This window comes from Leguminivora glycinivorella, chromosome 24, assembly GCF_023078275.1.
Source record: "Leguminivora glycinivorella isolate SPB_JAAS2020 chromosome 24, LegGlyc_1.1, whole genome shotgun sequence".
Lineage (NCBI taxonomy): Eukaryota > Metazoa > Arthropoda > Insecta > Lepidoptera > Tortricidae > Leguminivora > Leguminivora glycinivorella.
The window spans coordinates 9,286,192-9,301,506 of NC_062994.1; the positions used below are offsets into that span (position 1 = coordinate 9,286,192).

A 15,315-nucleotide genomic window follows, 5' to 3' on the forward strand; every position below is an offset into this window, starting at 1 on the left:
GAGGGAGGCGATGGCTGAGATACGCGCCATACTCGTGAACGGGTGCTGTTTGTGAAGACCGGTCTGTTTCAGCTAATAGGGGCTATAACTATTAGATTGTAACATTAATTTTGATTACATTGAGGCACTCTGTTAGGTCCTTAATTGTTTGTTTATTTTCATTCTGACTCTTGGAGACCATATACGTCTCCAAGGAAAAAAGTAGATTAAGTATGTTGGAGGCTTAGACTAAAGCCTCATTAAAGAAATATACCAAAATATTTTAAAGAATGCAGTGCAGTTGACTGCGATACTTTCCAATTCAAATCTAACTGACGGTTCCTCTCAGGATGCCAACTCACCACGGCTGTCTTAATGACAGTGGTCATCTTAACCAGCCAGGAACTAATCCATTTAACAGCTGTTCGGGTCATATAAATAACAGACACTGTATCGCAGTCAAACACACTCAAGCATAGACTATTTCCATAGACTATATCTTGACATTCCAACATCCGCAGCCGTCATGTTGCGACAAGTATATCTATTTTTTTTTTCTTTAGTTGTGACATCAAGAGTCTTTTACAACTCTAAAGTTATATTAGTTATCTTTTATTTGTATCAGTTCGTTTTTTTTTGTTTTCATCATGTATATTTTTTCTTTTTTTTTGATGTACTTTAACACTTAGAGACTATACATCTCTAAAATCTCTTATTAATCATAGTAGCTTTGTACTTTGTATAATTACCTAGTCTGTTAATTTAATATTTCTTTTTTTTGATGAATACTTTTGCTGATTAAATTGTATCTCGTTATTTAATGCATGTTAATTATAAGATGTAATGTTTTGAAAAGAAGTGGCCCGCCGAGTTTCTTGCCGGTCCCATAGTGGATACCCCCCTCCAACTGAGGGGGGACTGAAATCTTCTCGAGGGTGAGGCGTAGGGTTAGAGCCGGCGTAGCTTTATTTGACGTTCATAAGCGCATTGTAATATGCCTACTTGGAAAATAAATATTTCATTTCATTTCATTTCAACTTTGTACACTCCTTTTTGCTGTGTTAAGTACACAAGCTCTAAGGAGGGTCCGGGATGCCGACGACTCAAAGGACAATAGACGGAACAAGTTAGTTCCATCACCAGCACACCGCTCCCTCGTTGAGCTCTGGCAGCCTTACTCACCGGCAGGAACACAACACTATGAGTAGGCTCTAGTGCTATTTGGCTGTGGTCTTCTGTAAGGCGGAGGTACTTCCCCAGTTGGGCTCTGCTCTAGATTCGAGCGAGATGATATCCGCTGTGCTGTGCCCTACCACACAAAGCGGAATATCATTCGCTGTGCCCTATCTCCTATAAAATTATACTCATAATACTCATCTTTCACAACGAATCCCTAAATTTGGCGTAGGCACTAGTTTTACGAAAGCGACTCGAAGGGTACCTAGGCCTTATTGGAAATTGGAAGTAGTCCGGTTTCGGTTTTTAGACATATAGAAAAAGACATGACTGCACCAATCACCATCTAACGACAAAATTTCCCCACAGGACAACGACCTAGAGAAAGAACTGCAAGCGGACGCCCTAAAACACGACATGGCCTCGCAAAAGGCGAAGGCCTCATCCCTAACCTCGCTAGGCCTCCTCAATTTCAACGCGCTATCCACCTATGTGACCTGCGACAGCCCGCCGCCTATACAAATGACAGCTGAGGAAATGCATCAGCTAGACAAGTGCAAAGTTCATGGGCTGCCGAAGAAGCAAGAAGGGGCTTTCGTGCCGAGAGAATTAAGGTTAGTATTAATAACTATAGAAGGCATATCTTTACATTTAGGCCTCCGCAATTTTAACGAGTTTTTTTCTTATTTGTCGTGCGAGAATTGGGATAGTATCAAATGTAAGGTAAGGTAAGTGATGTTATAAGGACTTTATAGCTTATACGAGGTAAAGGCGTCCACCTTTTGAGCTGTAGCCCTCCTCAATTTTAACGAGATTTTAGGTTATTTTATGTGCGAGAACCGGGATAGTACAGAGCTAAAGAAAAGAAGCATAGGCCTCATGCTTTGTCTGCTCAATTTCAACGCTCTCTCTACCTATGTGACCTGTGACAGTCCGCCGCCTATACAAATGAGAGCTGAGGAAATGCAGCAGCCACAAGTGCAAAGTTCATGGGCTGCCGAAGAAGCAAGAAGGTTCTTTCGTGCCGAGAGAGTTAAGTTAGTATTATAAGTGTAAAGGGCATAGGTCTTTACATCTCTAGGCCTCCTCAGCTTAACGAGATTTTGTTTATTTGACGTTCGACAATCGGGGATAGTACCCACAGCTGAGGTATGAGGCATTTTTTGTGGCGCCATCTATGTGTGATATAGTGTATGCGCGTTCATAGGCGGTCGCATTTTTATAATGTATGGGATGGTATGATCTTATATTTAATCTATGATGGAATGTAATCTATAATTACTGAATTGTAATTTGTTGCCAGACACGGGTGGTGGCGTATCACGGACCCAGACCAGCTAAAGGAGTTGATAGACGCGCTGCACCCGCGCGGCGCGAGAGAGAGGGAACTACAAGCGTCTCTAGTGCAGAACACACCTACCATCAACAATAAGGTATGTGAATGTCTTGTTATAAGTTTGCTCAGGATTTAATTAGAACACCGAAATAATTTGTTAAGATCGGTCTTACGGGTAGATGTTTGCTATAACGCCACCCTAAGGCGGTTGAGAATTGAGGGAATGCATGGATAATTTCGCACACATCCAGCAGGCCTCCTTGGCGCAGTTGGTAGCGTGATGGCCCCGGCAAGGCCATAGGTCGCAGGTTCGAGTCCTGCCGGAGGTGTGAACTTTTCTATTTTTCCTTTAATTTAAAAATATTGATAATATTCTTTTGTTCATAGCTATACATAGACAAAGGCGACGCGTCATGCACAGAGCTCTCAATCACCCCCCTAGACCGAGCTATCATGGCTTCGGGGGGTTACCCACCCCCAGAGCCTCCCGGCTCCTTCTGTGCCGTCACGGCTAGACGCTGCGACATGCAACTATTAGCTATGGTGAGTTCATACATACATACATACTCGTATATAGAATGAGGTACAATAATCTTCGGCAATTTCTACTATGCTCATGTATAGTCGGCCTTGAGATATGGAGTCATCGTTTGGGGCAACTCAACTACTAAATCAGTAACCAGAGTTTGTATGCAGTAAATGACATTAAATAGGGAAATATTACATATTATGATGCAGTATGAAGAATATTCTTACTAAAAGTGCCAACACATATTGTTTACAATCAGATTAATTAGACGTTTACAGTTTGAAACTTTCTCAAGGCTGAGGCGTAGGGTTAGAGCCGGCGTAGCTTTATTTGACGTTCATATGCGCATTGTAATATGCCTACTTGAAAAATAAATATTTCATTTTCGAAACTTTTTTGGTTTCGTATCCCGGTAAGGGCATTTATATGTGTGATAGTCACAGATATTTGTTCCTGAGTCATGGATGTTTTCTATGTATATAAGTATTTGTTTGATTATATATATCGTTGTCCGAGTACCCACAACACAAGCCTTCTTGAGCTTAAAGTGGGGCTCAGTCAATCTGTGTAAGAATGTCCTATAATATTGATTTTATTTATTTCCATTTTCAGCACTAATAACCATATACTTCCAGGTGGAAGCACTAGAAGAACGGGTAGCCGCAGCGTCAATGCAAGTCCCCGGCTGGCGTCCCTCCCGCCTAGCCCTCCCAGAGGAAGCCACCGGCGCCGAAATAGTGGCCAGGGCTCGCCACAAACTGGCGTCCCTCGAGGCACACATAGAAAGGAGATACTTGAAACCGCCTTTGGTACAAAGGTACGCTAGGTAAAGTGAAATTTGAAATATTAATATATGTTTGATGGGTAGATTAAGGTAAGGTAGCACGGGTTTTATACATTCTGGCATGCTTTATGACTAATTTAAAAAAACGACAAGATGTGAAAATATAATACCTTAAGTTCTCGCGCTTTGTACACATATTTAAAGTCACATACACGAATACGATTAATTAACATTATTTTACCTTTTTTTTTCAACGTTTCGGCCAGGTTGCACTGGCCGTGGTCGCGGAAGACTGAAAAAGGTAAAATAATGTTAATTAATCGTTTTCGACCTGTATGTGACTTTAAATAAGCTGTGAGAAGGTAGCTAGAAGATTGGCGTCCCTCGAGGCGTATAATTATAGAAAGGAGATTTAAAACCGCCTTTGGTACAAAGGTACGCTACGAGTAGGTAAAGTGAAACTTGGAATACATATATTTGTTTGATGGGTAGATTAAGGTAAGGTTCTTGCACGGGTGTATTCTGGCATGACTTATGAGTACATAATTTATTCTTAGAACAAATTAACTTATCTTCATAGAAAATAATTTAATTTGTGTTTTTACTAGACACACTACTATTTTTAACTATAAAGTGAAATACATGTTATACGCAAAGAAAAAGTGCCCAAGGCCTCCAAGTGTTCAAAGCTGGATTCGAACCAGCGTCCTCCGTTATCGCGATGGATGCCTAAACCACTGGGCCATTCGGACACGGTGGCAAGGATCGAAATTTTCACGTATATGACACAATAATTAGCACGGCAGCGCCATCTCTCTTCGTTAACTCGTAATCATATGAGTTGATTCAGTTAGGAGGTCGAACTACTTAGTTTCGGTTCTACCTCAGAGATGGCGGTGGCGCCAGAAGCCTTCGGTAACTGTGTCATATTCGTGAAATTTTCGATCCTTGCCACCGTGTCTGAATGGCTGAGTGGTTTAGGCATCTGTCGCGATAACGGAGAACGCTGGTTCGAATCCATCTTTGAACACTTGGAGGCCTTGGTCACTTTTTCTTTTTATTTCAGTTTATTATTTAGCTATTAATTAAAAGCGACAGTGAAAAGGTAGCTAGGGATCGCCACTACTAGAGCTTAAGGAACATTTAACAGTTTATACAGATATAGCTAAACTTAATGTTTTTGCATGGTTTGTTTATGTAGTATATTTCTAATGCTTACTTATATTCAAAATTGAATAATTATTTCCTCTGTTCATTTTTAATATTAGTATGGATGTAATTAACACAAAAACTATTTTTTTTATTGAAATTTCATGCTTAATTAGTGTCGCTTAACTTCAAAACTTTGGAAATCCATTCTGCTAGAAGGTTCACTAACTTTCAGATCATATATTTTTTTTTATATATTCAACCGTAAAGCAGAAAGGATTTACCCAGGTTTGAAGTTAAGCGACACAATTGTTGTCACAAAACTGACAGCGAGTTGACGTTTTCTTAACAACTGTCACTAATTTTGGGTCTTAAATTCTGTAAATACCCAGCTATTTGATTTGCGAGTGATTCAACCATTTTTGGCTCTTATAACTTTACTTGAAACACTAACATTCTAACACTATGCATTGTAATGTTCATTGTAACAGTTTATGTTATAAAGTTTTGTTGTCGACAGTAACTCTGACGCTAGTCTGGGCGCGGCGCGGCAGGCCGAGCATGGGAACGCGTCAGCTCCCTCACCTCACGATTCTGATGTTGAGTCTAAACGTAAGTTTTTGTGTAGGGAGTGTTTTAAATCGACACGAGTTACGAATTTCCTTTTCGCACGTGTATCGTACGACGTTTTTCAGTACAGATGGCACTCCGAAGTTTCGACCTGGCATATAATGAACCACTTCTCACACAAACACCATCCGTACTGAAAAAAAATTTTCATAATCGAAATTCGCCTATTAATCAGGAAACCAAGAACATGTCGGACCCTGCTTAATGTTTGGTTCCGTAACTTCCCAAACCTACCTCACCCCTTACCTATCTACCGTAGCAAAATAGACTACGTCAGTGATAAACAAGTTCACGGCTCGCCTGATGGTAAGCAGTCGCCATAGCCTATAGAGGCATGCAATTTCAGAGGTTTTACATGCGCGTTTAATACCCTGAACTTTTGTGACTTTTTGCAAGAACTTATAAAACAAAACAGGTTGACGAATCATGTTTTCTAGGGGTAGTTTTCCAGGTTTTCCTTGAAAGTCTTTACTAAGCTTTACTTTGACTTTGATGTATTATTACTATTACTAGGCACGTGATTCAAAGTTAAGGGACAAACTAGTTTTTATTCATAGTAATTATTTCCAAAATATTATGTACATCTGTCAAAAACTTGATTATGGAAGACCCATACTTATAACAAAGACCCATACAAAGCTCAATATTTCATAATTAGCCATTTCTATCATAGGTAAGTATTGTTCTAACCTGTTGCTTTGATTTTTCGCGTCGTCGTCGTCTTCCACATGATCTCGTAAATATTTTACACTTTTTTATGAATTAATACCTAGGTTTTAACTATTTGTTGGTTTTTGGCTTAAAATATCGATAAAGACCCTACCAAAATCACTAAAATCGGGATAAAAACCGGACGCGAGGGCGCAATAAATTCAAAATCACAGTCTCGGTTTCGCCGAGAATCTCGGCCCATTTTGGCCGAGAACCGAGACCGAGATCTCGGCCCGATTTTCGGCCGAGAATGCCGAGACCGAGACCGAGACCGAGATCTCGGTCGGACCTTACATATAAAGTGGGGACTGATTTTTTTTTCTTTCCAACCCCAACGTGTGATATATTGTTGGATAGGTATTTAAAAATGAATAAGGGTTTACTGAAATTGTTTTTTGATAATATTAATATTTTCGGAAATAATCGCTCCTAAAGGAAGAAAAAGTGTGGAAAAAAAATCACAAAAGTAGAACTTTATAAAGACTTTCTAGGAAAATTGTTTTGAACTTGATATATGTTCAGTAATTTTTGAGAAAAATACGGAAAACTACGGAACTCTACACTGAGCGTGGCCCGACACGCTCTTGGCCGGTTTTTGTACAGTCACCGGCATAAATAAGTGATGATTTCTATACCTTGTCGCTTTTAATCGACATTAAAGTGACAAGGTACAGATATCATCACTTATAAGGTCCGACCGAGTCGCGGCCGAGAATCTCGGTCGGATCTTACTTATTTATGCCAGTGACTGAACCTACAAAAACTTTTAAGTTCATTTATATAACTATTGTTTTCTTTTACAGCTGAAAGTAAATCCCTAGCACGAGGCCTAACCACATGGCGGGAAGCGGTGGCTAGGTGTAACACCTCAGCACAGCTCGCCATGCTAGCGGCGGCGTTAGAAGCCGCTACTGCGTGGGATAAGAGTGTCATGAAGGCGGTAAGTCTCAAAAAATTGAAAATATCATAGATCGTTTTGCCCAGAACAAGTTGCGGAATGAGCTAATATCTGAGGTGTTCCCCTTGCGCTATGACATGGGGTTCTTCAAGAAGCAGGCATTTAGGGTTCTCAAAGGTCGGCAACGCATAAGTGACTCCCCTGATGTTGCTTATGTCCATGGGCGGCGATGACTGCTTTCCATCAGGCGGCTCGTCTGATGGGAAGCAGTCATCGCGACTCACAACACATTCGGTCTTAATACAGCGTGTTCACATTTTCCAGAACTGCCAATTCTGCCTCCTGGGAGACAACGAAGGGCAACTCCTTCTGTGTGACGGCTGCGACAAAGGGTACCACACTTACTGCTTTAAACCGAGCATGGAGAAGATACCTGAAGGGGACTGGTGAGTTCATAAATAAATACTTCAGTGCAGGTCATAGAGGAATCCATCCATCAATCCATACGTCAGTAAATTCAGCAATCCATACATCAGTAAATGCGGGTTATTTGTATAGGCATAGTTAAGTGACATCTAGCGACAATCACGCGTCAACTAGCGTAGTTTTTTCTTGACGTGTAATTTTTATTGTGTAATATGTTAATGTAATTAATAAAGAGCATTACTTGCGTAGTAATATTCATACTCGAGTTAGTAATATTCATACTCCCCGAGTTACACACAATGTTTTTCATCACACTCGCAATGTAAAAAATATGTAAATAGATGTAAAAAAGTTAAGTACGGTACAAGAAATTTCATTATTCCCTTTGGAATTCGGTTTTTCTATAACTCACGCTCCGGCCGCGTGCAATAGCACATTTAAAGTGCGGGTATGATGAAAGACTTTGGTCACTAACAAAAACCTCAAATTGCAGGTACTGCTGGGTGTGCGTGAACAAGGCACGTGGCGAGCGAGTGTGTATAGTGTGCGGCGGCGCATGCGCAGGACGGACTATACCGTGCGCGCTGTGCGTGCGCGCATACCACCCCGACTGCCACTACCCGCCGCTGCCCAAGGTACATACTACACACTGAGTATAGTCTGTCTCGCTCCAACACGCGTGCGTATAGTGTGCGACGCATGCGCAGGACGGACTACACCGTGCGCGCTGTGCGTGCGCGCTTAGTATAGTCTGTCTCGCTTCAACACGCGTGCGCATAGTGTGCGGCGCGTGAGCAGAATGAACTATACCCCTTTTTATGCTAAATTCCCCACCTTCGTCGAACCAACTTGATAATTACAACTTCCGGTTTTAAATATTCATGTAATTTCCTTAAAACTACTTATTCTACAGTTAGAATTTCAGAAAAGATTTATCTCAATACTATTTATAACTTACTAGTTTTTGCCCGCGGCTTCGTTCGCGTTAGAAAGAGAATAAGAGTAGCCTATGTCACTCTCCGTCCCTTCAACTATCTCCACTTAAAAAATTACGCCAATTCATCGCTCCGTTTTGCCGTGAAAGACGGACAAACAAACAGACACACACACTTTCCCATTTATAATTGTATTAGTATGGATTACGTCACAAAATCATATCGTCACTACTTTTAAAAAAACTTGTATCTTCGTCTGTCAATGAAAAGAAAATTGTAGTATGTTTTTTTTTTTTTGTATGGAATGCATATAGACTTACTGCGTTTTAAATTTGAGAAGCAGCGTGAGATACGAGATTTTTTTTAAAGTAGTGACGATATGCGAAATCAAAATGTACAGAGTAAGAGCATTTTTTTTTGCCAATAAAAAAAATTGATTGTTTTAGGGAATTTTACGTCAATTGTACTCAGAATCACGAGTACTTTCAATCTCACTGGGAGACAAAAAGTGTCCCACAATTTCCATACATTTTTGTTACTTTCCTCTTTTGTTACCCCATACGACATGTACGGAAAATGGTAACAAAATAAGAAAAAATCGTATGGGACAATTTTTTTAACTACTAGGATTGAAAAAGCTAGTAATTCTAAGTAGAAATAGCATTTTTTTTTAAATATCACACTTCATAAAAGTGGCAAAAAAAAAAGAAATGCTCGTTTCCGGTTATCAACATTCTAGTAAATTAAGTTTATGTCATTTTATCTAACACTTACATTTTCAGTAAGCTTCTTTCATTTTCTTTGTTTGGGTCGGCAACGCGCACGTGACACCCCTTGAGTTGCGGGCGTCCATAGGTTACGGTGATCGCTTTCCATCAGGCGGGCCGTATACCTGTTTGCCACCGACGTGGTATAAAAAAAAGCTTGTCCCAATTTCTCACGCGTAACTTTTGATACTTGTCACTTTTTTTATACTACGTCGGTGGCAAACAAGCGTACGGCCCGCCTGATGGAAAGCGGTCACCTATGGACGCCTGCAACTCAAAGAGCGCATTGCCACCCCATTAGAAACTTGTATATTCCCTTTTGCCGTGTTAAATAACACAGTAAAAAGGAGTATACAAGTTCCAAGAAGGGTTCGGGTTGCCGACGACTTAAAGGACAATAGACGAAGTCAGTTCCGTAAGTCCTCCCGTCATCAGCACACCGCACCCTCGTTGAGCTCTGGCAGCCTTACTCACCGGCAGGAACACAACACTATGAGTAGGGTCTAGTGCTATTTGGCTGCGGTCTTCTGTAAAACGGAGGTATTTCCCCAATTGGGCTCTGCTCTAGATTCGAGCAAGATGATATCCGCTGTGCTGTGCCCTACCACACAAAGCGGAATATCATTCGCTATGCCCTACCCCCTACATTTGCAAAGTTTAAGCTTAAATTTTCGTTTTACATTTCAGAATCCACGTGGAAAGTGGTACTGCTCCCAGTGTATCTCTCGCGCTCCGCCTAAAAAGCCTCGGAACATGAAGAAAAAGGACAGCAAGCATAAAGACGTGAACACTAGCGTCGATGCCGACCAGAATATGGTACCTAGGTGAGTTCAAATCATCTCTCCGAAATCGAATGATCATTCGCTTGCCCTTGTCAAAGCAAAGACATATGAAACTCCGTATAGACGGATAAAGTCTAAGAAAAAAACGTACCTCAAAGCCATAGAGAAAAAGGTACGGCGGCCTAGATGGCGTTACACCTTTGGGGAATGCTCGGCTAGATGGCGCTAATATTAATATTTGTCATTTTATCAAGCTAACAATATGGGCCAAATGGGTGGGTGTGGATGTTTGTCTGTGGCATCGTAGCTCCCTAACGGAAGAACCGATTTAGATTTAGTTTTTTTTTTGTTTGAAAGCTGAGTTAGTAGTTCTTAGCCTTGTTTTATGAAAAATGGGTCGGGGGTTTTTTCAAAATTTTAATTTAGTTTTTATCATCCACAGTCCTGCCCCATCGCACGCGTCGACGTCAACGCTAGCGGAGGACGCGAGCTGCGACGTGGCGCCGCCGGAACCTTCGCCCGACCAGCCGCCGCTGCCGCCGCCAGGTATTTCACTCTTAGTGCGTTTTCACATTATCCGATCCGATATCGGATGTCGGACCGTTATCCCATACATTACAGGCGCCATCTTGGATTTTTTCCATTGAAATCCTTCCGATATCGGATCGTATAATATGAAAACTGACTTATTACTCGTTCCCTCAATGCTGAAGATCGCGAGCGCAAGCAACGTGTCCACTAAATGCGGTCAGCCATGTGGACTGCACGGTCACAGTATAATAAAGAGTACTATAGTATGGCCACTCCCGCTCCCCGCTGAAAGTGCTACCCACCCGCTCTCGGTCACCTCACAGTTACCGCCTGTCAAGAACACAACCAGTCGACCTGTCGCTCACTCATACAAGCACGGTACGCGTTCACCTACACGAGCTTAAACTGTGTGCGTAGGAACGCGCCTCTTTCATATATTTGATCGCCTTTGCCCGAGGTGTCGCACGGTATAGGCCTAAACATGCTTTTACGCCGCATTTTGCCCAAACCTAAAACCGAAACATCGGTCGGACACTAACCCCCTTATTCATAAACGTACTAAGTTATCAAGCCTATAAAGCTCGTTTGTCCTTTTCTATCACACCAATACGTCGGAAAGGGACAAACGAATTTTATCGGCTTGATAACTTTAGAGTACGTTTATGAATAAGGGGGTTAAGGTCCAAAACCTATCGGCGCGAAATCGGCTTTCCCTGATCAAAAATCGTCTTTAGTATGTTCATAATAACGAGCGATTTTTGATCAGGGAAAGCCGATTCCTCGTAGATAGGTTTGGGGAGACCTTAAACAAAATATTGTAGAAGATTGAATAAAAAAAAATCACTCATAGTGTTGTGGCGGTCTTTGCCACGGGTGGGCACGCAGTGGGACACTCTATTAAAAAAAAGTAAAAAAGTGTTGTGTTCCTGCCGGTGAGTAAGGCTGCCAGAGCTCAACGAGGGTGCGGTGTGCTGGCGACGGAAGTAATTTGTTCCGTCTATTGTCCTTTGAGTCGTCGGAACCCGAACCCTCCTTGGAACGGGTTTCTAATGGGTTGGCAACGCGCATGTGACATTTATTGAGTTGCAGGCGTCCATAGGTTACGGTGACCGCTTTCCATCAGGCGGACCGTATGCTTGTTTCCCACCGACATAGTATAAAAAAAAACTTATAATCGTTGTACATTGTTGCAGTACCACCTGATTTGCCTGAAGACGGACCTCCTCCGGAAAAACGACGCAACTTACAATACGTGGGCGGGAATGGTGCTTTGCAGCATGAAACAGATGGCGTGGACGGCACAGATGGTTAGTTTTACTCGTAACCTTATTGTAAATAATATAAAGATAATGAGGAGGCACACTCAAAAGGTTATGACAGGCGCCACCCTATTAGTCCATTGCACTTGCATTGCACAGATAAAATAATTCATATGTGAGAGCGAGAAGATGATATGTTTTTTCTCCCTCTCCAGCAGACCTCAAACAAAGAGGATCGAGTATTATAGAGAATGACTGTCAAAGTAAAATGTGTAATCACAGTGCATAGACTGCCATCTCTCGACACAAGCTTAAAACTTTTGAACCTCAGTTTTGACAATTTGGCCCATATTCTTAGCTTGATATGTTTTAAAATGTCAAATATTAATATGAGCGCCATCTAGCCGAGCGTACCCCAAAGGTGTATCGCCATCTAGCTCACCGTACCTTTTCTGTATGGTTTTGGGGTACGTTTTTTTCTTAGACTTTATCGGTCTTTACGAAGTTCTTTGCCACAAAATATTTGTACAAAAAAAAGTTATATTTGTTTTTCTTTTATTCCTATTTTTTATATAAACTTGAGATTTTAGTAAGTTTTATTTCGTCATTAAGGTTCTCTAGTATCTATATTTTCTTAATTTTACGAAATTCGACTTATATTACTAAATATTGGTAACAAAATAAGATCAATTAAAATTTGCTGAAGTGGCTATATACAATTTTTTTGAGAACTGCTGTCTCACATATGAATGACAGTGACATGCCTAGACACTTGCACAGGCGCCGCCTGGCGGGGTAAAATGTCAGTGTGCCTCCTCATTCCCCTTGAATGTTACGCCGTGTCTTGCGTGGGCGACGGTCGTCGCCGTCGCGTCTCACGGCTCAGCCACGACATTGGTCTAAGCGCGACAGCGGCGAGCGGCGGCCATACATTGAAGCGAGACACAGCGATGGGACTTTTCATTCGCACGTATGGCTGCCGCTCGCCGCTGCCGCGCTTAGACCAATGTCGTGGCTAGGCCGTCATACTTCCATATCGATAAGGTTTGATTTCGTATGCGTCGCATCGCCGTCGCCCACGCAAGCCACGGCGTTAGAGAAATAAGTAATAAAAATATGTCTTTGCAGGAATAGAACCCGATGCGGAAAACGTGCCGTTACTGTCTCGAGCGAAAAAGGAAAAGCACAACGCAAAGAAACTGCAGAAGGAGTTGCAGTTTTGCAAGTATGTTGACATCTCTGTGAATACAGATTTAAACATTATTCATACCGTCTTCGGTTACCGCGATAGTTACTCACTCGTAACGCCCACTATACAAAAATGTTGGTAGAGAATTTTGATCCTAGTTGCATTTTAAATTAAGTTATAAAATAAAAAAATAAAAATAAAATATTCTTTATTGCAACTATAAGGTTACGTGTATATACAATATTGGTCCCTGGCTCTCAAAGTAGGTCTCCCTGTGTCTCAAGAGCCAGTTTCTTCCCGTTTACAATCAGTAACCCAAGAGCTATCCGGTCTTGCTACTACTGGGAAAATAACTTAATTCTATAACAGTACTTATTATGTTACCAAAAATTAAGTTTGGTAATTTGGTATACTTTTTTTAATTAAGCCACCAAAATTTGTGACAAGAAACGTATAATATAATAAAAAAAAAGATTATTTTAATTCACTAAAAATCAGGCGAATTTGGTATCAGGACTTTTGTTTTAAATTCGAGTTGAGTTTCATTTGTTTGAAAAATTTTAGAGACAAAATAAATGCTACTTTATTTATTCACATGAAAGTTAAAATTCCAATGAACCCAAATGTACATCTCATTGCACATTGGGCGGCAAGAAGTTATATAAAACTATGGAAACGGATTACTTTACAGTGTGTGAACCTGCCGTAAAAATCTATATTATTTATGGTCATAGTTTATAAATATTTTCAGTACAGATGGTGTTTTTTTTACGCACTAGTTCGAGAAGTGGTTCATTATATGCCAGGTCCAAACTTCGGAGGCTCATCTGTACTGAAAAACGTCGTTCGATACACGTGCGAAAAGGAAATTCGTAACTCGTGTCGATTTAAAACACTCTCTTCGGTCGTGTTTTAATTTATCGCCACTCGTTTCGAACTTACTTTTTTTCGCACTTGTATCGAAATGTACTATTCTTTGTATGTGGGTAGCTTTTGCACATTGTAATTTTTCCTCAGTCACCCGTTGACCACGAATGCTGTAAAGTGTTCGAAACGTCGGGATGAATTGTTAATTTATTATATGCGATATAATCCGTTTCCATAGTTTTATTTCATGTTTCATTACTCTCAATCAAATAAATTAAAACATTACACGTTTACATTACTACAGATGTAGGGCGAAAAGCTTTTCCTTCGTGCTTTTCCGGAAACGTTCGTATTTTTCACGATAGTTCAAACAGTGTCAGTACGTCTTGTACTGAGACTGACTGAAATAGCATGACACGTTCGTACGTTTCCGTAACAATATGAAGAAAAAGCTTCTAGCATCTTCGAGAATAAGTTTGGCGATTCAGAGGGGGAATGTAACCAGCATATTAGGGGGTTTCCCGGAGGGAGATGAATTGGGAGAAGTTTTTTATATATACAGGGTGGCCCAAAATTACGTTGACAAAGAATAGGGAAATGTTGAAATAAACCAAAATATCGAAGTTACCGAAAATATTTTTTGGGCCTATATATATTGTATATTTCTACATTCACCATGGATATTTCAACAGCATTTATGTCCATTTCGCAAGGTTTGCAATGTACCTAGAGTCCTAGACCAATTGTGTAAAGACATTTTTTCCAGATTCATAAGCTCGATACGTTTCAGCCTACTTACGTAAATTCCCCTAACTTAAAACTATAAATTATAGTTTTAAACCCTAGCCCGTTTATTAATTACAAAAATTAGGATATTTTACAAGCTAGACGTGCAAAAAGTTAGACGAAAGTCATAGAGGTGCAACGGCATATCATTATTTTTTGTTCTAATATTTGCGTTTGTACTTCAAAGCCAAAGTAGGATATTTTGAAGAAGATTCGATTTACTTGGTCAAAAATTATTAAGGTTTCACATTTTAATTTGTAGGACAATCATTCGTGTAACGACAGAAAAATAATTATACAAACGTTTGTCAACGTATTTTTGGGCCACCCTGTAGTTTTAGTTTGTTTTGTGTGGTTTTATGTTTAGTTGTAAATCTTAGTAAGTTAGTTAATTTTAAGATTTCGTGTGTCCGTCTTTAGAATAAGATTTATTATTTGTGCCGTTTGTATATCCGAGGTCTTATATAGAGAGAGTACGTCGTAGACGTCGCATCGGACCGATAGATGGCGCCATCGTTCGTTGTAAGTCGCTCCGGCGTCACACCGCCGCGATGTTGGTAGTCCCGTTTTCCCCACCTGCA

General features: G+C 40.7%; 1 protein-coding gene across 1 annotated transcript in view; it reads left to right on the forward strand.

The window, feature by feature from the left end:
* Nucleotides 1-15,315, forward strand: part of LOC125238521 (bromodomain adjacent to zinc finger domain protein 2A-like) — a 30,580-nt gene that overhangs the window by 1,461 nt on the left and 13,804 nt on the right. Inside the window, exons 3-14 of the mRNA XM_048145854.1 lie at nucleotides 1,525-1,769; nucleotides 2,459-2,588; nucleotides 2,879-3,034; nucleotides 3,656-3,837; nucleotides 5,474-5,565; nucleotides 7,098-7,234; nucleotides 7,517-7,638; nucleotides 8,112-8,253; nucleotides 10,008-10,144; nucleotides 10,545-10,648; nucleotides 11,827-11,940; nucleotides 13,021-13,117. Coding sequence (XP_048001811.1) covers nucleotides 1,525-1,769; nucleotides 2,459-2,588; nucleotides 2,879-3,034; nucleotides 3,656-3,837; nucleotides 5,474-5,565; nucleotides 7,098-7,234; nucleotides 7,517-7,638; nucleotides 8,112-8,253; nucleotides 10,008-10,144; nucleotides 10,545-10,648; nucleotides 11,827-11,940; nucleotides 13,021-13,117 — 1,658 coding nt within the window. The remainder of the gene's footprint in view (nucleotides 1-1,524; nucleotides 1,770-2,458; nucleotides 2,589-2,878; nucleotides 3,035-3,655; nucleotides 3,838-5,473; nucleotides 5,566-7,097; nucleotides 7,235-7,516; nucleotides 7,639-8,111; nucleotides 8,254-10,007; nucleotides 10,145-10,544; nucleotides 10,649-11,826; nucleotides 11,941-13,020; nucleotides 13,118-15,315) is intronic.